Genomic DNA, 24,676 nt, shown 5'->3' with positions numbered 1-24,676 from the left:
CATATTTATATGATTTTTATATCCAATCCCCTTCAACCCTTTTTTATTGGCTTCAGTAGTTTTTACATGATTTGTTGAGAAATATAATTTTGTTATATCTTTACAGATAAGTGGTGCAGTTCTTACAGAATTTATTAAGTGCTAATTAAATCATTAGTCATAGCTATGGCAGAAAGTTACAGTAGACATTCTCATAGCAAATCAACTAAGTACCATAAAGAAAAGGAAGTAGTGATGAAATCCAAATCTCGGAGGTCCAAATATTCAGATCATAAATATCATCAGGTGGAATCTAAAACACCTCCATTACCCACAAGAAGTAACACAACTTTGGAAGAATTGTTACAGAAGAGAGATACTCTTAAACAAGAACTGAAAAAAATTGTAAAACATTCTACAGACACCAATAAAGATAACAAAAAACGTAAGCATTCCAAAGACGATTTTGCTTATGAAATTATCACTAAGAAGAGTCACAAAGAAAATTCTAATAAATCCATTATAAGTACCAAAAGAAAACCGCATCATGAATCTTCACCAGAATTAGAAAATACCCATGTGGAATCAGAAGATGAAGAAACAATAATAGAACAGAGACGGCAACAACGCAAACAACTCTTAGCAAAATTAAGTGTGACAAATGATAGAAGCAGCACTAGTGACAATGAAGTTATTAAAAATGACACAAGTACTGAAGACAAACAAAAGACTATTAAAGGTATCCAAATAAACGAAAATAATGTGTCAAAACAAGTTACTGATATGTTTTCTGAAAAGGATGAATTTGAATCAAATGGTACAAACAATAATGTTAATCGTAGCAACAATGAATCTAATTTAAATTTAACTGACAACTGGGATGATTCAGATGGATACTACAACATAAGAATTGGAGATGTCATCAACAACAGATATACAATCAAGAACATTTTGGGACAGGGTGTGTTTGCTAATGTTGTCAGAGCACAAGATAACATTGAAGGTAATGACTATGTAGCCATAAAAATTGTCAGGAATAATGATTTAATGTACAGAACAAGCCTTAAAGAAATAGCTATTTTAAAAGAACTTAAATTAGCAGATCCAGATAATAAGTACCACTGTGTTCAGTTTTTTGGCCATTTTATGCACAAAGGTCATCTTTGTTTGTTGTTGGAATCCCTCCACATGGATTTGAGAGCAGTGATTAAGAAGTATGGCAAACATCATGGCATTAACATGAAAGCATTAATGAGTTACAGCAGACAACTGTTACTGGCATTGAGACTTTTGAAGAAAATTGGTATAATTCATGCAGATATCAAACCAGATAACATTTTAGTCAATGAAAAGAAAAATGTCCTTAAACTGTGTGACTTTGGTTCAGCTACAAAAATTGATGACAATGAACCCACTCCTTACCTAGTGTCGCGTTTCTACCGAGCACCAGAAATCATCCTCGGTATACCGTACAAACACGGCGTCGATGTATGGTCCGCTGCCTGTACCATTTTCGAAATGGCCACTGGGAAAATATTATTCACTGGAAGCTCTAATAATAAAATGCTGAAGTGCTTTATGGATGTGAAGGGCAAGTTTTCTAGCAAGCTTATCAGAAGAGGTAAATTCAAAGATCAGCATTTCAACTACAATAATAATTTCCTCCTACATAAAAAAGACGAATTTACCGGCAGAGAAAAGGTTGTTGAATTAAGCAATATTAATGTTAGTAGAGATCTCCTTTATGAACTGAAGAAATCTTATAAGAATGTAACTGTCCATGAAGAGAAAAAGGTAATGCAACTCAGAGAACTACTTGATAAAATGATAATGCTAGATTCTAGTCAAAGACTATCAGTGACTGATTGCTTAAAGCATCCTTTCATTTTAGAAGAATTAGAAAAAGATGCAAGTAAAAAACACTAAAGTTTATTTTGTTTAAATAAGTTAAAAGTTTAATAAAACAATTTTTCAATAAAAGTATTTACTTTATTAACTTCTAAGAGATGAAAACAACAAAAATATACGCCATCAACCAAAATATCACTTAAAGTTTTTTTATATAATTATGGACTATCACAATTTAAAGGAAAATTGACTTGGTCATCATTGGTAATAAAACTGTTGTAGAGAATTGACATGACCGTTTTCCGACGTCTGCTGATACTGAGTATATAACATAATCACATAACTGAAAGAGCATAAATATCATAGATTTAGTAAAATAAATAGCCTTTTTATATACAGCATTCAGTATCCTTTTTATTCGAATCTATACTAATATATAAAGAAGGAAGTGTTTGAGGGAAGATTATCTAAATTCAAGATTTTAGTTTTTTTAATTTCCTGATCCTCCCAGGACTAATTGTTTCGAGCAACATCTAACAGGAAAATATATTGAGATATACGTCAGGTACGCTTAACAGAGTTTTGCAAAACTATGTCTTTGCAAACATAGCTACTAAAGGCATTTTGTTCCCTATACGGTCATCCCTTGTAATGCTAAAACACTACTTTCGCTAAACTAAGCTAATCTTCAAAAAATATAGTTATTTATTGGTAAAATATTACTGAACTGTGTAGATGCTTGATCTAAAATTTGTGTACCGTATTTGTCCATACACTAAAATGTAAAGTCATCGACCTTCGAAGCGCGTTACTAAGTTTAGAATGTCTCTCTGTACTAGCAACAAATCACTGCGACGATAAGATGTAAGGTCAAACAACGAACGACGTCACTGTGCATGACAAAAGCTGCAATATTGCGTGAGCAACTTTTCTTACAGTACCATTTATAAGTTTTACGGCGAATAAACGCTTCCTTAACTCAACACAAACTCTCCCTTCTTAAATATAGTAACTTTATATAGGTGGGAAACAAATTGTAAATATAGTTGGTAACAAAATTGGTGCAGGCATAGTTTCGGAACTCTTGTAGAACAATGTTAGAAATAAACATTAAATGTTAATTACCAATCAGATCACCACCTAAGATATAATTATTAATTACAAATTTACAATATAGCCTTCTTAACAACTATATAAAACACTGCTTACAATTTGCCTTTTCGTTACACATTCTATTTCATAAAAAAAATAACAACAAAAGTAAGTAGATTAATGAATCACAGTACAATATAAAATGTATATAAACCAATTACAAATCAATCACACTATATAACAACTTATTCCTTACTATAAAGCATCTGTAGCACAATCACGAAATAAACGAACATTTTACAACAGTCCTAATACTTCAAGTATGAATACTGCCAGTTATGAGTAGTTTTACAATACACGTTATGATCGACACTAGATTTAGAGTTATTGCTTTATTTCGATTAATTATTTCAGATATGTTTTTATGAGACTTAAATGATATAGTAAACTAAAAAGTGGCTTATCCTATATCAAATAGTAAACAAAGGTAATGTTTCAAAATTGAATGTATTATATAATACAAATCGATAGCTATCAATCATAAGTGCTACAGAACGATATTTTTAATAGAGGATGGTGAATTTTTACTAAGCTTTTGCAGTAAGTATTATCAATTGTAGTGTACATATCTTCAATTGCAACGTCTAAAATCAAACAAGGCAACTAAAATAAATCACAAGACAAGTTCCTACAGTCACAGCAACTTTTATAATAAACCTACATTATAATCACTATGATAATATAATCTAATGTCAAAATCTTATGGATGGATCCATTACACAATGCATAGGTATTTTATATTAGCAGAAGTTGGATGAAATGCAGTCTCAATTAATTCGATTTGATCACTGGCTTTGCTTATCACAAAAATAAATGGTACGCGAAGACAAAATAAGTTGGTAAATATAAGAGATGAGATTCAAAAATGTAGAAAACAATCGACTACCTACTGTTAACCTCTTTAGTTTCTATAGTTACGCGACTCTAAATATAGTTAGTAATGTTTTTTTCTTTGGATGTGTGGAATTGTAACACAATAACGTTCGTTATATCGTCATTGTTGTTATGTTGAGGGCATGTTTTGGCTTTGGAAGCCGGGGTTGGGCGCGATGTCTATGGACTGCCCGGACGCTATCGAGTCGGGGCTCTGTAGCGACGCGCTGTACACCGGGTTCATTGGCGTAGTCCCGCCGGCCTCGAACAACGTGCTGTCATACACGCTGTTACTCTGCTAGAAAATTACATATATTTTAGTGTTGTCACAAATCGGTTGAGTGAAAAGTAGAATTATGGTCAGGTCACCTGCTTCGTGTTTCTCAATAGCATGAAATTCGTTACGTGATTATTGAAACGTATGAAACACGCAATTGTCTTGGAAACTTGAATACTGACGGGTATTAATGATATCACTTGTAGTTTTTATATAAAATGCTTCGTTTAAGGTTGACGTCACAAGTTTATGTTCTCAATTATTACGCACCTGATAGATATAATCAGAATCAGTTTTGAGTGAGCTAAAGCTCTGCTGGTGAGGCAAGGATACCTGATCTTCGTCCATGGGCTCGTCCATCTGAGCCTTGTACGAGAACATGATGCTTGGTTGAGATACACTGAAACCACAGAAAAATTGTTATTATCTAGTGTATCGATATCGAGGTCATTTAAAATAGAGCATTGAATCTGACTTGCTCGGAATGTGAGCGTTAAGTTCATGTACACGACAGTCTACTAAACTAATTTTAAGGTTTATTGCACAAATAGTACAACGGAACTCTATGTTAACTTTTTTACTTAGCTTAACATTCATACAGGTACAAAATAAAAGTTAAAGCATCTCTACGTTCGTTATCTACGGAAATGTTCGATCGTGTTTAAATATTCTCCACTTCGACAAAAAGTGGTAATTATAAAAACCAACAAAGTCCTAAGAAACTATTCCTAACTTAGTTTATCATTAAAAAACTCGCAAAATAGAACAAAATGAAAGTTTTACCTGAAAAATTCGCTGAGGAATGTATGATAGACGAGTGGAGTGTACAGAGAGAAGTATAGCCAAGTCGTGACGTCGACGACGCAGAGCCCCGACTGCATATTGCCCCAGGCGAGGAGGCCCGCGCCCACTGCCTGGGTCGTGTCGAGCAGCGCCAGCAGCAACACGTATAAGTAGAAAGACAGTTTAGCTGGAAACAAAAACATATCAGTTTTAGATTTAAGGAAATTAAAGTGACTATTTGAAACTCCTTTAGGCTACTTGTCCATCGAAGCGGATCGAAGCTGCGGAGCGGGGGAAATAAGTCATGAAATCCGATTGATTAATATTTTGCCGTGTTGTGCGTTGCCTATGTTTCTCAGCTACATAGGATTCGCAGCTTAACTTTTTTTGTTGATATTTGTTAATAATCGATAAAGTCTAAATGGAAACTCATTAATCCAGCATATATTTTGGAAAGTAATGGGTAAAACTTGCGATGTTACCGATGTACAGCGAATAGTTTAAATTAACTGTCTTAACTTTCATTCACATGAATGTTTAGTCTATTTCAAACGCAGAAATGAATGTTATTACGTTGAAGGGCAGGAAGAAAGCTGCCTCGTTCGGAAACAGATCCTACATAAGTAACAAAGACAAAACATTATTCTCTTTACTTTTGCTGTTATAGAAGTCACAGTAAAGCGTTATAAGTCATCGAAGCCCGTACAAAACGCGTGCCAGTCTTGCATAAAATAATAATAAGTTGACTAAGTCTTGTAAACGCACAAATAAAACCACTTGACTCATTTATGTGACAATGTGTCGTTTTGTTATCAAATGTTCTAGACTATTTTGAGATATCCACCATTTCATTCAAGTAGTACTTTTAAGAACCAATACTTTCATCTCTCTTTATAAATTCAAAATATAAATACTTGTTTTATATTTTTTTGGAAATATTAAACCTAGTGATGTCGACATTTTTTTTGTATCTAACAATCCGACTTAAATTCTAGACTCAAAAATAGTTTGAAAGTAAATAAATACTTGTCTCTGTTCTCCTTCGTTTTTCATTGTTATAAGTTTTTTAACGTCTTATTGATGATAAGCAACAATCATTTTATGCGCAATAATTGTGAATGTAGGCCAACCACTGATAAAAAGTTGAGAATTGAATTTAAAAATATTTCAACCACAAAGTTAAGTATTTAAATTCATTTTAAATAAAAAAATGGATTATAATGTTTCCCATAAACTTGATTTCATAAACTTCTCCAGCAATCATTCATACTTGTATTGAATATAGATGGGAAAACAAACAGTTTTAGATTCATGGCATTTAAATATGACTCAGATGGATGACTCATTTTATAAACAAACACTAATTGGAGAAATAAGTTCACTGTTCAAATAAACTCTTTTAACTAGATAACATTCAATTTAGTACAAAATATCATGTTTGTAACAACACTATTTCTGCTCAGCTATTAAGGTCAAAGTTTTATGCAGTAAATAGTTTAACCATGACCAAATTGTCAACTGCAATCTGAAAGAATGCTGCATAAAATATGAAGTGCAGACAAAGAGTTCTTATAAACCAAATGTTATCGTAGATATTTGTTTATTATAAACATAACAATCTCCTGGCCAACATTAATTTACCGACTGCCAGTTGTATTGCATGGTTTATTGTTTAAACTGCAATAAATATTGATAAGAGAAAGAGGAAACAACTCTTGTTACTTACTGCACTGCTATCAGAAACATAAGCAATAATGGCTATGAGTTTACCTACTTACAAGCAATTATATACACCAACAGACCATTACAACTTATAAACCACTTAAATGTAACATTATTCTCTAATGTTATTGTAATTTAATATTATTATATCATGTAATGTAATTAATTCTATAGGATAATGTTACATGAAATACTATTATGTTAATTCAGGTAATTCAATGTGAGTGATAGACTTGAAAACATTAATGATTTACCTAATTTTAAAAGTGCTGTAAATATACTAATCTTGGTCATAACTTAACCCTGTGCCTTTTAAGATAAATACTTAGAACCATGAATAGGATTTATTTTTATACTTACTTGGTAAAGCCAGATATTCTCTAAGTGGGATCCATGGTAGCAGTAATATTAAAAAGTATATAAGAGCAAAGACTAAGGAGGATGTGAACCAGAATAGCATCCCACCATGACCAAAGAGGTCATAGTCTCTGGTGTCAACATGGAACATGTCATCTGGCATTACAATCTCCAAGGTGCCTTGTGTTACGGTAAATGCAAGGGATAAGAGTGATGTTGCAAGTAACACATATCTAATACTACTGCGGCTGTCCAAATGACCTGAAATATAGAAGAATCATGATAAGCTTATCATTCCTAGATCAAAATAGATGTGATTTTAGTATAAATAACATTATTTTTAGACACGGATACTTGTAAGCAGTTTGAGTCTACTAATAATTGTGCTAAAATGTTAATGGTTATAAATTATTTAAATTATATTATATAAACATGTAGACTGGACAAACATTTTTATTTGGATTCAAGACATGAATTTTACTTGAAAGTAAATCTAAGCAAGTTTTTAATGAGACTAGTGTGCCTCATAAAGAGACAGGGTTAAAATAATGCAGACATACTTACCAAAAGCCAGTCCAAATATGACAACACTCATTTCTGTGGCCAGCAGGAAGAACCGTACCATGACCCATAAGACCTTATCCACAAGCCCTCCAAGTGGTACAGATGCATTCACAGTCATAGACACGGCGCACCGCACCAGACTTATGATCACGTTCCCCCATACCAACGTGTAGAATGTCAAGAATATAGGACTACTCGTAGCGCGTAATTTCAACTGAGCTTTGTTAAATCTTACCACTAAGAAAAGCACAAACAAAGCGTTTGGTATCAAAATAATCAAATCCCAGATACGGACCCTGTAAAAAAACAACACCATGAGCACAATACGTACACATAAAAAACACAAGACACAAAACCATTTACGCACCTAGAATTATTTATCTCGTAGTATAAAACATATTTACAAAACGTATCCTCGGTAACGGGAGGAAAATCCGAGCCATTAGTACCATACATCTTTGTGTTTATCTAATGTTTTGCCATTTAGTTTGTTACGAAAGCGTCTTGAGCCCGTGGCAGCATTACTCCAATAATCAAGTTATTGGAATAGGCCACCGTTACGTCAACTTAAGACTATCATTATAAACACACGCTTCTGTTCAAGTGATTTGCTGGCTTTCTAATTCAATTTGCAATGACGACACTTAATAATGATCACACCACAAGACAAATTTAAAACTATCCTTTTCCCTATTCATTCATTCGTTTCTTCAGTAAATCGCTACTATTACTAACATGACATTGACTTGACACTTGATTTACTTGACAATTCCGATTCTGTTTGCATCACTATGGCACTTCACTATGGCGCAATCGCCTAGAAACTTAGATAAAGAATCACAATGTAATTCTAAATCTTTGCCTAGAAATAATGTCTTTAAGCTCCACAAGAGAAAAACGAATCAAAACAAAATTTTCTAAAATAATGATTAAAAAACTCGTTTCATCGATTATTTTTAAACAAAATTCCTAAAGTTTACCTAGGTTAAGTAAATACTTCACACTTTACTTCGAATATTAACAAAACAAAACGATCACGGTCAAACGACGACTTATATCACTGTGACCCGTTTTTAAAGTAAAGTAAATGTCCGATGTCGTAGTTTATTACTGGCTTGCTGTAGAATTCATTTTCTCCATCGCGAATTCCAGATGTCATATGTCAAAAGTCCAAACTATGAAACTTGTCAAGTAAAAAAGTGTCAGATTCAATCTATAAATTGTAAAAAAACATAGCTACAAAATGAAATTTTAATGTTTTCGTACATCTCTAATTCTACAATTATATTGAATTAAATTATTTGTAATATAGCAGTATAAATTATTTAATCATCGGTTCATGCAGGCCTTGTCGTCTGCGCCGTAACAAGCACTAGTAAGAAGAAAATCGTCAGCTGATATTTAGCAAACAAAATCGAGGTTATGTAATAAACAATTACTTTCGGAAAATTCAAGCCACAGAATGTCAGCGCACAATAAGTACAGGTATATATGGAATACATTGCTAAGGGCATCAGCTAACTTAAGATCCATTCATAGTATTTCATTTCACAAGACATCAAGACGTAAATATACCGTACCTTGCGCAATGGGATTCTCTCTATTTACGTGGCTTGGATTTGAAAAAAAACTAAGTGCAGAAGATGAGCTTATTCACACCATAAAGCACTGTATCTTATTTATTCAAAAAATGAATATGAGAAAGCTGAGCAGCTACTCCATGTGGCTTTAAGACAAGCACAACAAATACACCATCAACTTGGAATAACATATATTTATGACGTCATGGCAAACTTAGCTCTTCAAAGAGAAGAACTAGACAAAGCCAAGCAGCTTTTTATTATTGTCACACAAAGAATTATGGCCAATGGTGTTCTAGAAGATGATCCTCGGGTAGTTCATCTCAGTGTTAAGTTGGCAAGAGTTAGCCATTTAAAAAAAGATTACTCTACTGCTAAGTTAGGATATGATTGGTGCTTGGAGAAACTATATAAAGCAGTAGAAATTGATCCCACTGACCATTCTAAAAAACTTTTGGCAATGACTGAAGATTGGTATGGACGGCTCTATCTTGAGTGTGAGCAATTTGAAAAAGGCCTAAAGTACATGGTTCATTCCCTGAATAGGATGAGGGAAGTTCCTGATATTGAGAAGGAGCATTTAGTAGTACAGTTGAATGATATTGGCACAGTTTATGACCGCCTGGGAAAGGCAGGTGAGAGTATAAGCTACTTCAAAGAAGCAATTGATTTAGGCAAGAATCTAGACATGGATCTAGGAACCATGTATGTAAACCTTGGAAGGGCCTACTTAAAGTCACAGTTACTTGATGCAGCTAGAAAGTCATGTGGTCATGCTTGGAAACTTGGTGTCATGTCGAAAAATCAAGATGTTAAACAAGAAGCAGAGTTATGTATAAAACAGATAAACAACCTCGGTTAATGTATTTTTTATTTATTTATTTATGAAAAATATTGTTGGCATGTTTTCCTTATAATATTGGTACCTAAATAAAACTTTAAATTGTGAATTTAAAGAATAAAAGTATGTCATCAATTGTCTACTTCGTGCAGTATAATTGAGACACAAACTAAACTTATTTTTACTACTTTACCAAACAAAATATGGACCTGTTATTTTATACCTATATTATTAATACTAGACTTATTTTTAAACGGCACTTTCTTTTGATACACTAAAAGGTTCCGCGACAACCTCGGCGCGCGAGTCAGCAATAACCACATCTTTAACAGGACGGTCATTGGCTCCAGTGACTGTTTTCTCGATCTTACGTACGACATCCTGTTGACAAACATAACTATGGTTTATAAAACATTCCGAGAATGAACATCAATTAATGTTTTAGCTTGAAATGTTGAAAATGAGCAGTCACTTTCTTCAGTATTATGACTGGACTATTCTTTGTCATTTTATATGGAACTGATATACCTCTAACTCATGTTATTAACAAGTGTCAGTCTCTGCAATTATTTAAAAATAAAGAGTTATGTAATTTCCTTTTTCATTATAATGAATACAGCTGAGTCAACACAAGTGAAGAAAATAATATAATTAGCACATAATTGTGTTGATTTATGCTTACCATGCCTTCCAAGACCTTCCCGAATACTACGTGTCTGCCATCAAGCCAGGTGGTTTTGGTGGTGGTGATGAAGAACTGGGAGCCATTGGTGTCCTTTCCAGCGTTAGCCATAGATAACCATCCAGCGCCGTAGTGGCGGAGCTTGAAGTTCTCGTCTTCGAAACGGTCGCCATAGATGCTGCGTCCTGTCAGTAAAAAAAAATGTATACCACCACTTTATGATTTTTTATCTCAGTTTTATCTGAGACACTTATCAGTAGTATTATTGTAACCATTTTAAAGTTTTTGAAGTACGTAGCTGAAGTATATTTTATAATAAATTTATATTTTTGACATTTTGGTTCTCAATTCAGAAAAAGACCGAATAATATTATGCTTGTTAATGGATTTTTGCAACTTAGTTCTCAATTTTCTGACTTTCTAAATATGTAAAATTATATTTTGGTTATACTTTTTATTTTTTAGTAGTTTCTTATAGTAGTTAAATCTTTGAATGCAGTTGCTGTTAGGTCGATAGAAAGTTTATATAACCAATTTATAAGGACTGTATACACCCAGTTATAACACATTAACAATGGATTTCACATCTCTCAACAATGACCTACTAGGTAGCATATTTCAATGGCTATTGTTGAATTACTAGTACTACAATGGGTCTACTTTATTCATATTAACTGTTGTAGAATTTCATATTGTGAATGGGATATTGAATAATAGCTCTCATTTGGATGTTTGGACTTACCACCAGTTCCATCTCCTTTGGTGAAGTCACCTCCTTGGATCATGAAGTTGTCTATGACTCTGTGGAACTTGCTGCCTTTGTAGCCTTCACCTTCAGGTTTCTGGGCCAATTGGAAGAAGTTTTCTGCTGTCTTCGGGACAGTCTTTCCAAACAAGCCAATTACAATGGTTCCGACCTGTTCACTGCCAATCCTCATATCAAAACTGACCTAAAAGACAGATGTGAAGAAATTTAATTTTAGTTGCATACAAAAATAAATTTAATAAAAAGCTTGAAACCTACAGTGGGCCCCAAACTTTGACAAAGTTTCTTCTATGCTGCTACTTTCCACCAATCCATGAGTTTTTGTACAATTATATCATTCTTAGGTGTTAAAGTACTTAACAAAACAGGTTTCTTATGACTTTCCTGCTTTGTCTGCTTCACATAGGAAAATAAATTTACATATGTATGTGAGGCAAAAATTAAGAATCTAAATTAATATTGTTATCATAATAATGCAATGTCCTGTAAACTGTTTCGACCAATCACAACAGCACACATAGATGCAATGATCATGATTGAAATTCCTGTTGCGTTTTCTGACCGTCTGTCGGAACAACAGGATTTCTATTTAAAGATATTACCTAGATGCACACAAAGAATACAAATGATGCTCTGGTATTATTGGACAACAAAAAAACTTGTAGCGTCATCACAAAAGGTCACCGACCGATCACTAATCATCGTGTCCACGTCGAGATGAAGTTCGCCGGTTTTTCACAAAATATACAAATGTAACGTTTCCGGTTAAATTAAAAATAGTAGCTAGACAAAAATACTCACCTTGTGAGTTACTTTAGGTCCTTTTGGAGCCTCTTCTGACCGCGCAGCGGCCACTAGTAAGATAAAACCTAGAGCTGCTGCAAAAGCGCCCATGACTAAAACAAGTTTTATCCTTTTTCTTAATATGTTTGCGAATTGACCTTATCCTGTGGGATAAGAAGTTTAAATATCAATTTAGCTCGGCTTTAGCGCCGTGCTTCTTCGTCGCGGGTTAACGACCAATTCCTACGAACGAATCGAATGAATGACAAAACGATTGTGGTCGGCTCGTCTCGACCTCGCTTCCGATAAATAACACTTTTAGATGTCAAACACCACGTCATGCATGATTTTTTATTATCCGCATTGAGTGTTGCCACAGATAAGTTTGAGAAAGAGTCATAATTTTATTGTTTCACCCCGAAACAAATCCTAGAGAAGGCTTCTTCATAATTAGACTTACGAAAAAAGTAAGTTATCATGGCAGAAACAGCACATATTCATAAAAATCTAAATATTAGAAACCCCTTTTCTCAACAACACCGCCACAAAACATTAAAACACAACACCAAAAGAAACACATACCTGTAGATAACAGTAGATAAGTTTTAGGTTTTGGGTCCATTGTGGGTTATCACTTTTAAAAGCATTAAGTTATCTCGAGTGTTTTTTGTTGTTAAAAACTTGTGTCTTTGTCTTTATGTAGGTATGTACCTATATCTCACAGTATTTACGTAGGTACATAAAGTACCTGCTTTGAGAGCAAATAAATATAATGTATTTTATTCTATTCTTACTCTAGTTTGATTCGCTTTCTATAGAAATAGGTACAATAGTCTGCTGAATTTGGAATCCAATTTAAAGAAGGTGCATGTACCTAAAGTAAAGCTTATCCAAGAATTAAAAATAAAGTTATAACAACCTAATTGATTAATTTACTCACCTATACACTGTCGAATTTAAAATAACCATATGCGTCAAAAAGGCACTGATAATAAAGCAGTATCACAAAATATAGTTCATATAGCAGTTATTATGGTCACGGCAATTAGAAATGCTGATATGGTAATTGGATCCTAGTATACATATAGCTATAAAAATGTCGTCACTCAGTTTAGTATCAATGTTTTTAGCGCATGTATTTAATTTATTATTTCTTTAAAAAAAAATAGGTAGGTACTACTCCTTGAATTTACGAGAATTTAAATAAAACAATGATAATGTATTTCACGTTTATTTTATAAACCAACTCTCCATGTAGGTGTGTGCCTGAAAATGAAAGATATATTATTATTGAGTTAGAGTACACCCTGAAAACAAAACATAATTGGGCCCTATTATCTTTATGTAAAATATTTAGACAAGTGAAGGTAGGTTTTATTTTTTTCCGAATAGCGTTTCACCGAGACACGAAATAACGAAATTTTACTTGTATGAAGTCCTTTTCCACCAATTTTCATTTAATTACCTGAAGTAGTTTTTCGGGGATTTCTCATTGATTGTTGTTTTTTTTGTGTGTTGTATTTGGTTGGCGTGAATTTTTGTAATATTGGTAAATTAGTTGTATCGCCTTCGTTTTTCGGCCAAATGAAACAGGGTGTAGCGAAAATGTCGAATTGATTCGAGATTCTTAACCGAATGATTGACCTATTAACGGTTAACAGTTAAATGAGACTGTGGCGAAACGTTACATCGGTAAAGTAAAGAACTGAAATTTGGTCAAATGTTAACAGCCCTATAATAGATAGTGGTAAATAAAGAAATCTTTGAAAGCGAATTCGAATTAGTTCAATGAAGTACCTATAATAAGAAATGATTATAGTTAACCTTACAGCTTTTTTATGCTCTCAACATTGTTGCAATTTACATCAGTCTTAATAGTCTTCGTGTTCAGTCTGATGTTCCACTGCTTTGTCGATTTTTGGAAACGCTTCATCACTGGTTTTCCATTACCAACCGTACTCTGCTCATTGGATACATTTTCTTGCAGTTTATCTATCTTCTTTAATTCGTCACTGAAACATTGTCTTACGAAGCAGCTGAAAAAAGTTTAGTTTTCAAGTTTATTAGTTAGATAAGGGTACTGGATTATCGGTTTAAAATTAACCTCACAAAAATTACCTACTGAGAAAAATAAATCGGGAAGAACCTATTTGCTGACGATTTTTTATAGAAGTTGGTACTTACCATACTTCATTCTGAGTCGGAGCTTGAAGACTCAGCTCTTTTTTAGTCCGTTCATCTGAAACCGATTTTATAATCTATATACTTCTATATATACTAATATATAAAGCTGAAGAGTTTGTTTGAACGCGCTAATCTCAGAAAATACTGGCTCAATATGAAAAATTCTTTTTGTATTGAGTAGACCATTCATCGAGGAAGGTTTTAGGCTATATACATATATGGTTTTATGTATATATGGTTTTGAGTTATGTATATATGGTTTTATATTATGGTTTTGAGTTATACTATCACGCTGCGACTAATAGGAGCGCAGATACAATGGAAAATGTGGCAAAAACGGGAAAAAATATTCATCTTCGAAGGCTTCCCGTTCAAAAATTCCTAACTTATATTTTCTAACCACGCGGACGAAGACGCGGGCAACAGCTATTTAGGTATAGTTTAGTGAATCTTCTGTCATATTTGAACTTTTTTAATGTTTTTTTTTTACCTAGGCTATCTTTTTCGCTTGCAGTGCAACGGTCTTTTCTGTCACTGCTATTAAATTTTAAACTAAAATTATTTTTCTCATCTGGCTTCACCTGCAAAAAATCAGAGTATAAAAAATTTCGTTCACTTCCTTTATCAGAAAAATAAAAGGAAATTGCTTAATTAATGGTATGTTCTAAAGCCGGAACATGGTTTTGAGTTATTGACTTGTATGGCACCATATGAAGCTTTCTGTTATTACCTTGGATTTCATAGCTCTTCGATTAGATCTCCATTTATCAATAGCTTTTTGCTGACGCTCCTTCAAGTAAACAAGTTTCGTATACCACCTGACGTGAGATGTTATTTCTTTTTCACTTATATCTAAAAGTTGTAGAAATCTTTAATAGATGTAGGAAATGTGTTTAGGCATATTAGTGCAGGTGGACTCTGCTCGATCTGAGGTTCGTGCCTATCACAGGTATTCTCAAACATCGTAAATAGCCAATTAATGTTGACACAAATCCTACAAATGAATTCCACAAAATACCGTGAAAACAAAACCTTGTAATTTGGATTGAAGGTCACGCAAGAACAAATGGTAAAATGGCGACGATTCGATGCAGCTTTCACTTTGTTCGTCATTGATGTTTTCTAAATTGAAGTACTTCTGCCAATAATTAACAAATATGTTATGGTGGTATTCAGCCCACCCACCATATCGATTTGGGCTGTTCATCATAAATTCTTGGAATTCTTGAACTTCCTAAAAAGAAACCGTTATTTGTTTCAGGCATTATTTGGAAACCTCATCCTTATCCGGCAATATTTATTTAATATCCGTCGGTTAATGTAGGGAAAATAACTCTCGGTTGCTGATGAAACTAATGGAATAATTACATGATTTATGAAATTAATTATGATTTTTCAGAAATTATTTCTCACAGCATCCGTTGTTTATATTCGTGTTTAACATACCAAACATTTGAATGGAGAATTCATTAATGTTTTAACCGGACTCGGTACTATCTCGTTATATTTTGCAGTCGGTATTTTTGGGTGTCTCTTCAATCTGCTGATCGCGATTGGATTCTCATTTATCTGAAATTGGACAGAACATATTGTAGTTTGATTTATGCATTAAAATACATAATGATATTTATTATTATTTCTGAACATTCCATGTAATAAAAATCCATCGACCATGGCTATTTGTCACTTACGCTTTGGTTCAGTTGTTTTTCAGCTGATTTTAAGCTGGTCAGTTCTGATTGAAGTAATAATTTTAAATTCCTCATATTGTTCTCCAAGTCCAAGGTACTTCGTTTTACATCATCGATATCTAAAAATTAAAATAAGCTTAAAAAGGGAACTCCCGCGTAAATCTCATCCATGAGAAAATGCTTCTTTTTTATATATGTTTTGTTGGTAAATAAGTACTTACCGATGGACTTCAAGATTTCCTTGGAAGATGTACTAGTTTTTATGTCTTGAAATGTTAAAGTTATTTGTCTAAGTGATTCTTTGATTTTTGCTGAAAAACCAGAGAAGTCCGAAAAAGAAGTAGTACTATCATTATCACTATCCGTCGATGGAAACTCACGAACACACTTATTTATACTTTGAAGTAAAAGACTTTCTTCTATTTTAAGTCGCCTTAATTTAGCAGATATGCTTACAGTATGCGAATTTTCTGTGTTAGTATAAGAACTCGATTTTATAGACGTTAAATCCATTATAAATATAACTAAATCTGCAACTTAGCCTAGTATATAAGAATAAATGGTCCTAATTTGATAAACAAGCGCTGCAAGTCAACTGGCTTTGGTAAAATATTATATCGACCAAACAAGATGAATAATTTGAGTTTAGCGCTCGCACACGCTCGCACTGCTTGATAACCAAAGATATTATCGGGATACCAACCTTAGAATACTACTTAACTAAAATACGAAAATACACAAATGGTACACATTAATGAAAAATTTGATTATTAGTAATTAATGCACAGTTTTATTTAGATTATTAAATTTAATTTGTATCCATCGCGATAATTACACAAGATATTAAATCGATTTTTTGAAATATCTACAGGAATTGTCTATTACTGCAAACTAGGAGCACATCACTATCACAAAGTAAAATTTGACAATTCGTTTTGCATTCTGATTTCTGAAGGCAGATTATACTTTAGCAAAAAGAGAATTATATGGAATGGAAAGTGGAATATTAGAGTAGTATTGCGGTAATAAATAAAAATGTTTACTCGTTCCAGATTTTTCTTCACCAGGGCTCTTCCGCTGCGGGTCAGTACTGTTCGTAAATTATTTATTTACATAATATTTTCGGTTTATGTATTGACGTACTTAACCTTACATTTGATTTATTGTTTTCAGAATGTTTTTAATGTGGAATATCAAAACAATGCCCGGTTTCTGTACAGCATAACAGCTACAAGGAGTCGCTCCACGACTCCTCTCAATACTGTAGTTATGTTTGTTCCGCAACAAGAGGTACGTTTTATAGCTCAAAAATGTAATGGTGGGTGCAGTTTCAACTATTAAAATAAAATTTCATAGTAAGAAGGAAGTTTAATAATTAAATTTAACTATGCCGAGTACTTTTTCAGTTATTATTATCAGAAATTAAATTTCTTGGAATTATGTCATCTGAAAAGAAGTTGTGCAAGTATTTCAGTTATCCTTTAATGTTTGTAAATTCAAACGTGATTATTTTTCAGGCCTGGATCGTGGAGCGTATGGGTAAATTTCATAGGATATTGGAGCCGGGACTTAACCTGTTGTGGCCCATAGTGGATAAGATTAAATATGTTCAAAGTTTAAAGGAAATAGCCATTGATGTACCCAAACAGAGTGCCATAACGTCAGACAATGTAACACTGAGCATTGACGGTGTGCTTTACCTTCGGATTATTGACCCATACTTAGGTAAGATGAGAATAAACAACACTCTTATACAATTTTTTTTAAATAATAGCTGATCTAGCCCAGGATGACACCTTAAAGTATTCTCAAATATTTTAGTTGAGAAACAATTTTTCTGTAACAGTTTTTATTAATTCAAATACCACCTCATTACATAACACTTTAAGAAGTCATTATTAGTAAATTGCAGTCACAACACTATAAGATATATTAATTTCTTTTTCAGCATCATATGGTGTGGAAGACCCTGAGTTTGCTATCACTCAGCTAGCTCAAACTACTATGCGTTCTGAGCTTGGTCAAATATCCCTAGACAAAGTGTTCAGGGAGAGAGAATCTCTGAATGTAGCCATAGTGGATGCCATCAACAAGGCCAGCGAGGCTTGGGGCATCACATGCCTGCGTTATGAAATCCGTAAGTTTAATTATTATTTTTATACTGAGTAGATTGGCTGGCTACATCCTTTTTTGTATTTGTTTTGTTTAAAAGTATTTTGAACTATTCCCATTAACATAATAATTCTGATTCAAATCTTGGAAGTACACAATTGGTTACAGCTTTATTAATGACTAGCTGTTTCAAGGGCCTCTTCCCTCTACAAATGAACAATAGAAAATGATCTCTAAAAACTTTAATCAGGATAAAAAAAACCCATGTCCAAACTCTTAATCCAGGTTATAAACTATCAAATTCATTCTTTGTCCAAATCCATTCACATGTTTTTGCTGGAAAGAGTAACAAGCATCTTCCATGCTTACAATTTTTTCGTGTTAATAACATTAGTAGGATGACGATGATGAAATCCTGGGAAACTTCGGCCACAATAACTCCTTTACCTGGAATTGCGAAGCTTATGCACCCATAATTTTGTCTTACTCCTTGCTATTGCACAACAATTTAAAAGTTTTCTTATGTCTGATAATTTTATATATCATTATCATTACATTTATCATTTCAGTAAGGAATTTTTAGTTTTGGATTATTATTACATTAAGCTTGTTCAGTTCCACAGACTAGACCAACTGCTTCAAAGATTTAGCTTATATCATATAATATATGTTTACAGGGGATATAAAACTCCCAACACGAGTTCACGAAGCTATGCAGATGCAAGTTGAGGCCGAGCGGCGGAAAAGAGCTGCTATTTTGGAGTCTGAGGGAGTACGAGCAGCTGACATCAATGTTGCTGAAGGCAAACGCCAAGCTAGGATATTGGCTTCAGGTACTAATTTTAGAGCAAGTAAAATATGTGTTGTCGGTAGCTTTATACACCGTGATTTTTTAGTCGTCTTACAAAAGCAGCCCAGTTCGTGTATCCAATGACTAGAACACGTTCATGATAAAAAAATAGGCATATATGAGATTTGAATAACTTAAAATTGCAATTTTTATTCAATATTATGATGCAATTCGTAGTTTTTTAGAAATACAGCTCTGTTGCGAGAGCGGTCCGAGCCTTGTAACAATGGTGAGGGGCGCGGGCGGCGACGTTTTGATCATTTTTAAGAGTATTTTCAGATTTCTCTTGTTTAATTTTTCTTCGTACTTATTATCTTAGTTGATAATAAAAAAATAATAATCGCGCCTAGGGGTATTTTACGTCGGATACATGAACTGGGATGCTTTTGTAAGACGACTCAAAAATCACCGTGTATATGCCCTTTAATTTGTCTGTTACAATTGAAACTTGTTATGATACAAACACAGCATCATTTTAATTTTAAATAAGGGACATTTCATTTAAAATATTTTATTTGGAAATGAATGCTTTTAGTTTTTTTAATTTGGTGTTATGTATGAAATAATATACAAGCAAATATTATTCAAATAAATTAATAACTATATCAGCTTGATCTTGGTCAACAACTACATTTTTTTCATACAGCCTCCTTTGTGTTGTTCAGAGGCTGAGAAGCAGGAGCAGATAAACAAGGCGTCAGGAGAGGCGCAGGCGATGCTCGCCGTGGCCGAGGCCCGCGCTCGCGGTCTCAAGCTGATTGGAAGTGCTCTAGCTGACAAGGTATATTAGGTGCAATAGCTTATTAACTTAAGCATCTTTACATACCTTTAAATTGTATATAATTTACTAACTTTTCGTCCGCGGCTTCGCCCGCGTCGAGGTCGGTTATATCGCGTTTCCAAGAACCCTTCAAAAGTCCGGGATAAAAACTATTTTATGATCTTTCTCAAGGTCAACTCTATCTCTGTACCAAATTTCATTACAATCAGTTCAGTGGTTTAGACGTGAAAGCGTAACAGACAGACAGACTGAGTTACTTTCGCATTTATAATATTAGTAGGGATTATGTGGGAAGTTAAATTTATACTGTCTGTCTTTGTTTCTTTATCTTATTTTTGAGGTTTCAGCATAACTGGATGCTGTGTACTCTACTAAACTTTTTATAAAGCATAATAAGTTCGTCGAATTTCATGCAAAATTATATTTTAGCTTGCCTTGGAACAGTCCGAACTCTATTGCTAAGGATTCACTGCTTCTTATTTTGCACTCTGCATTATCTTACTGTCACTAACCTGTATCTTGTAAACCTAAATAATAGCTAGACAGTTGAAAAACTAAAAATGTGAAATCTAATTTGTTTGCATTTGAATATTTTTAAAGAGTCGTGAGTCTGACTCACCCTGGACCAATTTCTATACTGCGACGGACTACATAAAAATTAAACTAGACATATCTTTCACGTTTGATGCAGAATACCTAGTGGCTAAAATGTTGTATATTTTTACAGGATAGCAAGCATGCAGCCTCCCTGACGCTGGCTGAGCAGTACGTGTCCGCCTTCAACAAGCTGGCGCGGACAAACAACACTTTGATTCTGCCGGCGAATGCGGGAGACGTCTCCAATTTAGTAGCTCAGGTATGATTGTCTGTCTAATTAAACATCCAAGTCTTGCTTTATTATTTCATTGATACACTTAATAAACGTAATATTGGCAAATATAAATATTATGTTCATGTGTCAGAGCAATTTTTTAAGGTACCAGCAAAAATAATAACTTTTAAGGTCTAAGTTAAAAATTGCGACAAGCCACTCCATATTTGCATTACTCCTAAACTGATAATTTTTAATATTTTCAGGCGATGTCAATATACTCGACGGTTACATCCCACAATGCACAGAAAAATCAAAACATGCCAGAAGTGTCGGCCATCTATGAGGAGCCTCTAGTCAAAATTAACGCGTTAACGGAAAAAGGTTCCACTCTGGCTGGACAGGCTATGCCCGGTGAAGACGACAGCTTAGCGGAGTACTTCTCAGACGATGAAGAAAGAGAAAAGGCTCTGCGGGCTCACAAAGAGAAGCGAGACTTCCATACGCAACAGTTACATAAGCTAGAAAAAGACACATAGACCTCTTAATTATAGTAGTACCTCATTGAATATTAAGGTAATCTCTGCATTTGAAATGTAGCTATGAAACTATGTTGTGTATTTTGGTGCATTAAGGACTATTTCTGAATGAAAACTCAACTATCCTGCAATAAGACGCATTTATTTTCATACATTGTACAATACAGTCAGTTCCCATGTTGTATGAACATTGTTATAAAAGTGAATAATGTACAGATATGCAATATTTTTGAAGGAAATCATAACTTAGTTGGTCATCTTAAGTTATTTATTATAATAACTCTGTGAGAAAGTAAAAATAAACCATTAAATATCTTAAAAATTTACTTTTATTATTGTGCACTAATTAACCTGAATGTAGTATTTTAATTCTGATGGTAATACATTTATTCTTAAATATATATAAATGCTAATATAACATATTATCATTCCAAGCAAAAATATATTATTTAATTTATAAAAAAGTCAGTAAAAAACAAATTCATAAAAAAAACCGTATCTTATAAATAAATTCTAAACTAAGGTCACAGAATAAAATAATTTTTATGTTACCCAAGCAATTATTGGATTTTTTATTATTTCCAAATAGTTTGAAAATATTTGTTGATTTTATGAAAATTGTAACAGAAACAAGTTATTATTTTTCTATTTCACATTTGTGCATAAAAGCTTTAAGAAAGAACTAAACTATTTTATAAAATTATGTTGTTAAAGACTAAATTCCCGGAATAATATGAAAATTCATCAGATATGCATTTTCAAACTTAACACACTTTAACTCGTATTTCATGTTTAATTTCCTGAATTACCTACAGGCATGAAGAAAAAAAAAACAGCATTAATCTTACACATATCGACACATTCAAATTTATCTTTTCGCTGACAATTTCTTTAAAACTCATAATCGAATAGTTTGCCGACTTAATATAAGTGAACATTCTATTAAAATCCTAAATACAGTATTTACTTACGTTTTTGTAGGTTTTTTTAGCCGCTGCTAAATGGATATAAAAGTCTTTACATATTATGATACTTTTGGAAACATATAACTATATAAGGCCTTACAACCTAGTTCAGAATCGACAAAATATAGTACAGTGACAGCATGACACTTAAAGGCGATTCTAACTGAGTGTCGTTTCTGTTTCCACGTCGTAATGGTATTCCTAATAAAAGTATCAAAACCTGTTATACAAAAATATTCTTACGGTTATAGGAAATGTTATACAATTATCAATTTCTAAGATATTTTTACGTATTTTTCCCTTTGATTAAAGTAGCTAACGGTTCCTTCTTCTGGTTGACTTATTGTAGATTGCGGAGGCATTTTGTGAAGGCTTAGATATGATGCCGATAGATCTGTACCATCGAATTGACGTAAATGAATCTGCAATAGAAGTTTTATAAGTTTAGTTGGTGCTGGCTTTCGCGCTCGGCTTTGCTCGCGTGATTCTCGATTACCAAGCAAGACAAAGCAGCCTGTTGTCTTTAATGCAGTTAGGGATATTTTAAAATGATATTTTTAATATTAGTTAATTATTCAACATATTAAAATAACAATAACTTATAATATTCATAACAATTTACGACTTCTTAATGCTAATAGAAAATATGAAGGTCAAAATTAATAATAGAGGGAAACTATAAAAATAGCAACTCACTAGTAAATGCAAATTAACTTCATCACTTCTGCTCAGGTATGGGAAGTTGCCACCACTCTTCAAATGTGCTAGTTTTGCATGTGGGTATGACTTATACAGGTCTTCTCGCACTCTGGAACTTAAGGCACTCTCATCCCAGACATCCATAACTGTGATTGGTAAGTGAACCAAGCTTTGAGGTTGTATATAACAAGGTGTGCAGTTCAAAGTCAGTCTTGATGCCAATTCTGCCTGGTTCAAGGATTCCAGCTAAAAGATTGCAATAAAATTTATTTGTCTATAAGGCTTTACGAAATAAGGAAATACATTCTAATATTACAATATGAGCAGTATCAAATTTCATAGTCTAACATACTAATATATTATGCAAAATGTCACTGTTATTCAACCAAGCATGACAAATAAGCAACCAAAGATGCAAATGCATAATCAGTGTATAATGTTATATAGAATTTATATTTTCACTTACTCTTTCAACCATAAAGTCAATGGATTCAGCCACTCTTTTGTCAACTTTATCATTTGTGAAGTTCCCCATCAGCATCCTTTTAAGTACTAGTGATGGTAAAAGCCAAAAGAGAGCTGCAGAGTCGTGATATTCAAACACAGATGTGTCCGTGAAAGTATTGCATAGAATTAGAGATGCAACTCTTGGGCAATTGCTTGTTAATTCTGCAAACTTTTGAGCTATGAAGCCACCTAAAAATAAAGTTATAAATATACACACATGAAATAAAATAATACTTTCTTAATGATGGCTGATTGATAGGCATATCAATCAATGTAGTTGTGTAGAAAAACATTGCCAGAGTTATCTGTACAGTGTTTATCATTATTATTTATTAAAGAAGCTGACTTTAATTTATGGTTTGATGTCTAGCTGGAACCACATTATTTAGAAGCATAACTACAATACTCAAATTTCTTAAACAGAGTGCCTGTTGTAAATACTGACCTAAGGAAGCTCCAAAGACATGCACTTTGTCAAGTTCCAGATAATCAATTAGTCTCTTGAAGCCATCACACCATTCTTTCATATTCCAGTATGGTGGAGGCTCAGCGGCTATTACTCTGACACCTCGTGAAGCCAGCCCCAAGACTTGCTGGAAAAATATGTCAGCTGTGCCCGACACAGGTGGCAGACATATTAACGGGCAGCTTACAGACTTTGGACCACTGTCGAATACCCTCCATGCCTATAATAGCGATAAGAGTCAAGTTTTAAGTTTTAAACATATCACAAATAAAAACAATTAGCATAATAGTAAATATGATAAGTCAGAGCTATTTGCCTAACCTTCATTAACATAATTTCTAAGTTTCAATGATACTCTAATTAGACTTTGTTTACCTTGGATCCGTCTTCATCAACCACTATTTTTCTCAAAGGAATACTACTTCTGAAACTAAGATATTCATTTGACTGCGATAATTCACTAACACTACCCATTTTCAATTATTTAAAAGTTTGTTTCACAAAAGTAGGTCATTTAATAGGTATACTTGAACATGAAAAACTCATGCAAATGTCGTAAATAGCAAAGCAAAACTGTTTTGTCGTATCAAGTCGTAGGTTGTCTTTGTCAGATGTAGTGACATCTGTCATTTTCAGATTAGACTGGATACAGACTCACTACAAATAATTGCAACCTGTGAGTACTCTGTGGTTGTTAACAACACGTTTCTTTTTGTTTTAAATCCATTTATTTGTACTGCTAAGTTCTTAAGAAGCGAATAGCGATCGTTAAAAACAGGGCACTGAAATAACATGAACGGTTGGAAAAGTTAGAAATCCTTGTGTTACGGAGGGTTTGAGAATATTCACACTATACACATCAAA

At 33.4% G+C, this 24,676-nt stretch overlaps 6 protein-coding genes and 1 pseudogene across 8 annotated transcripts; 3 read left to right on the top strand and 4 right to left on the bottom strand.

Annotated features, from left to right (window-relative positions):
• Positions 1-8: 8 nt before the first annotated feature.
• Positions 9-1,953, top strand: LOC113495529 (annotated as a pseudogene).
• Positions 1,954-2,116: 163 nt separating this feature from the next.
• On the bottom strand, positions 2,117-8,333 carry LOC113495482 (transmembrane protein adipocyte-associated 1 homolog). Of its 2 annotated transcripts, none has more exons than XM_026874265.1 (6): positions 7,923-8,333; positions 7,556-7,851; positions 6,995-7,252; positions 4,913-5,099; positions 4,400-4,529; positions 2,117-4,150 (listed from the first exon to the last, which is right to left on the bottom strand). In XM_026874265.1, the coding sequence occupies exons 1-6, from the start codon at positions 8,009-8,011 to the stop codon at positions 3,983-3,985; spliced, it is 1,128 nt and encodes a 375-aa protein (XP_026730066.1). In that variant the 5' UTR covers positions 8,012-8,333; the 3' UTR covers positions 2,117-3,982. The 2 variants fall into 2 exon arrangements, with proteins under 2 accessions (XP_026730066.1, XP_026730074.1); XM_026874273.1 differs by having other exon boundaries at positions 2,117-4,147; positions 7,923-8,332.
• Positions 8,334-9,159: 826 nt separating this feature from the next.
• On the top strand, positions 9,160-10,150 carry LOC113495497 (tetratricopeptide repeat protein 19 homolog, mitochondrial-like). The gene has a single exon (XM_026874283.1). It carries the CDS (start codon positions 9,341-9,343, stop codon positions 9,995-9,997), a length of 657 nt encoding a protein of 218 aa, XP_026730084.1. The 5' UTR covers positions 9,160-9,340; the 3' UTR covers positions 9,998-10,150.
• Positions 10,041-12,560, bottom strand: LOC113495513 (peptidyl-prolyl cis-trans isomerase B-like). Its single transcript, XM_026874284.1, has 4 exons — positions 12,226-12,560; positions 11,401-11,608; positions 10,659-10,843; positions 10,041-10,357 (listed from the first exon to the last, which is right to left on the bottom strand). The coding sequence occupies exons 1-4, from the start codon at positions 12,316-12,318 to the stop codon at positions 10,226-10,228; spliced, it is 618 nt and encodes a 205-aa protein (XP_026730085.1). The 5' UTR covers positions 12,319-12,560; the 3' UTR covers positions 10,041-10,225.
• Positions 12,561-13,422: 862 nt separating this feature from the next.
• LOC113495475 (coiled-coil domain-containing protein 112-like) lies at positions 13,423-16,888 on the bottom strand. Its single transcript, XM_026874254.1, has 9 exons — positions 16,304-16,888; positions 16,083-16,201; positions 15,838-15,960; positions 15,424-15,625; positions 15,122-15,243; positions 14,882-14,972; positions 14,392-14,446; positions 14,037-14,243; positions 13,423-13,473 (listed from the first exon to the last, which is right to left on the bottom strand). Exons 1-9 carry the CDS (start codon positions 16,593-16,595, stop codon positions 13,443-13,445), a joined length of 1,242 nt encoding a protein of 413 aa, XP_026730055.1. The 5' UTR covers positions 16,596-16,888; the 3' UTR covers positions 13,423-13,442.
• A 105-nt stretch (positions 16,889-16,993) lies between these two features.
• On the top strand, positions 16,994-21,497 carry LOC113495470 (stomatin-like protein 2, mitochondrial). 2 transcript variants are annotated; one of them, XM_026874240.1, is made up of 8 exons: positions 16,994-17,165; positions 17,256-17,372; positions 17,600-17,807; positions 18,031-18,219; positions 18,872-19,027; positions 19,710-19,825; positions 20,553-20,681; positions 20,903-21,497. In XM_026874240.1, exons 1-8 carry the CDS (start codon positions 17,118-17,120, stop codon positions 21,173-21,175), a joined length of 1,236 nt encoding a protein of 411 aa, XP_026730041.1. In that variant the 5' UTR covers positions 16,994-17,117; the 3' UTR covers positions 21,176-21,497. The 2 variants fall into 2 exon arrangements, with proteins under 2 accessions (XP_026730041.1, XP_026730031.1); XM_026874230.1 differs by having other exon boundaries at positions 16,994-17,174.
• Positions 21,498-22,048: 551 nt separating this feature from the next.
• On the bottom strand, positions 22,049-24,429 carry LOC113495461 (maspardin-like). Its single transcript, XM_026874202.1, has 5 exons — positions 24,188-24,429; positions 23,792-24,032; positions 23,306-23,535; positions 22,837-23,085; positions 22,049-22,562 (listed from the first exon to the last, which is right to left on the bottom strand). Exons 1-5 carry the CDS (start codon positions 24,284-24,286, stop codon positions 22,416-22,418), a joined length of 966 nt encoding a protein of 321 aa, XP_026730003.1. The 5' UTR covers positions 24,287-24,429; the 3' UTR covers positions 22,049-22,415.
• Positions 24,430-24,676: the final 247 nt, after the last annotated feature.

Source organism: Trichoplusia ni, chromosome 1 (genome assembly GCF_003590095.1).
Source record: "Trichoplusia ni isolate ovarian cell line Hi5 chromosome 1, tn1, whole genome shotgun sequence".
Taxonomy (NCBI): Eukaryota; Metazoa; Arthropoda; class Insecta; order Lepidoptera; family Noctuidae; genus Trichoplusia; species Trichoplusia ni.
Note: the sequence above shows the minus strand (reverse complement) of the source record. Positions and strands in the feature narration are given on the sequence as shown.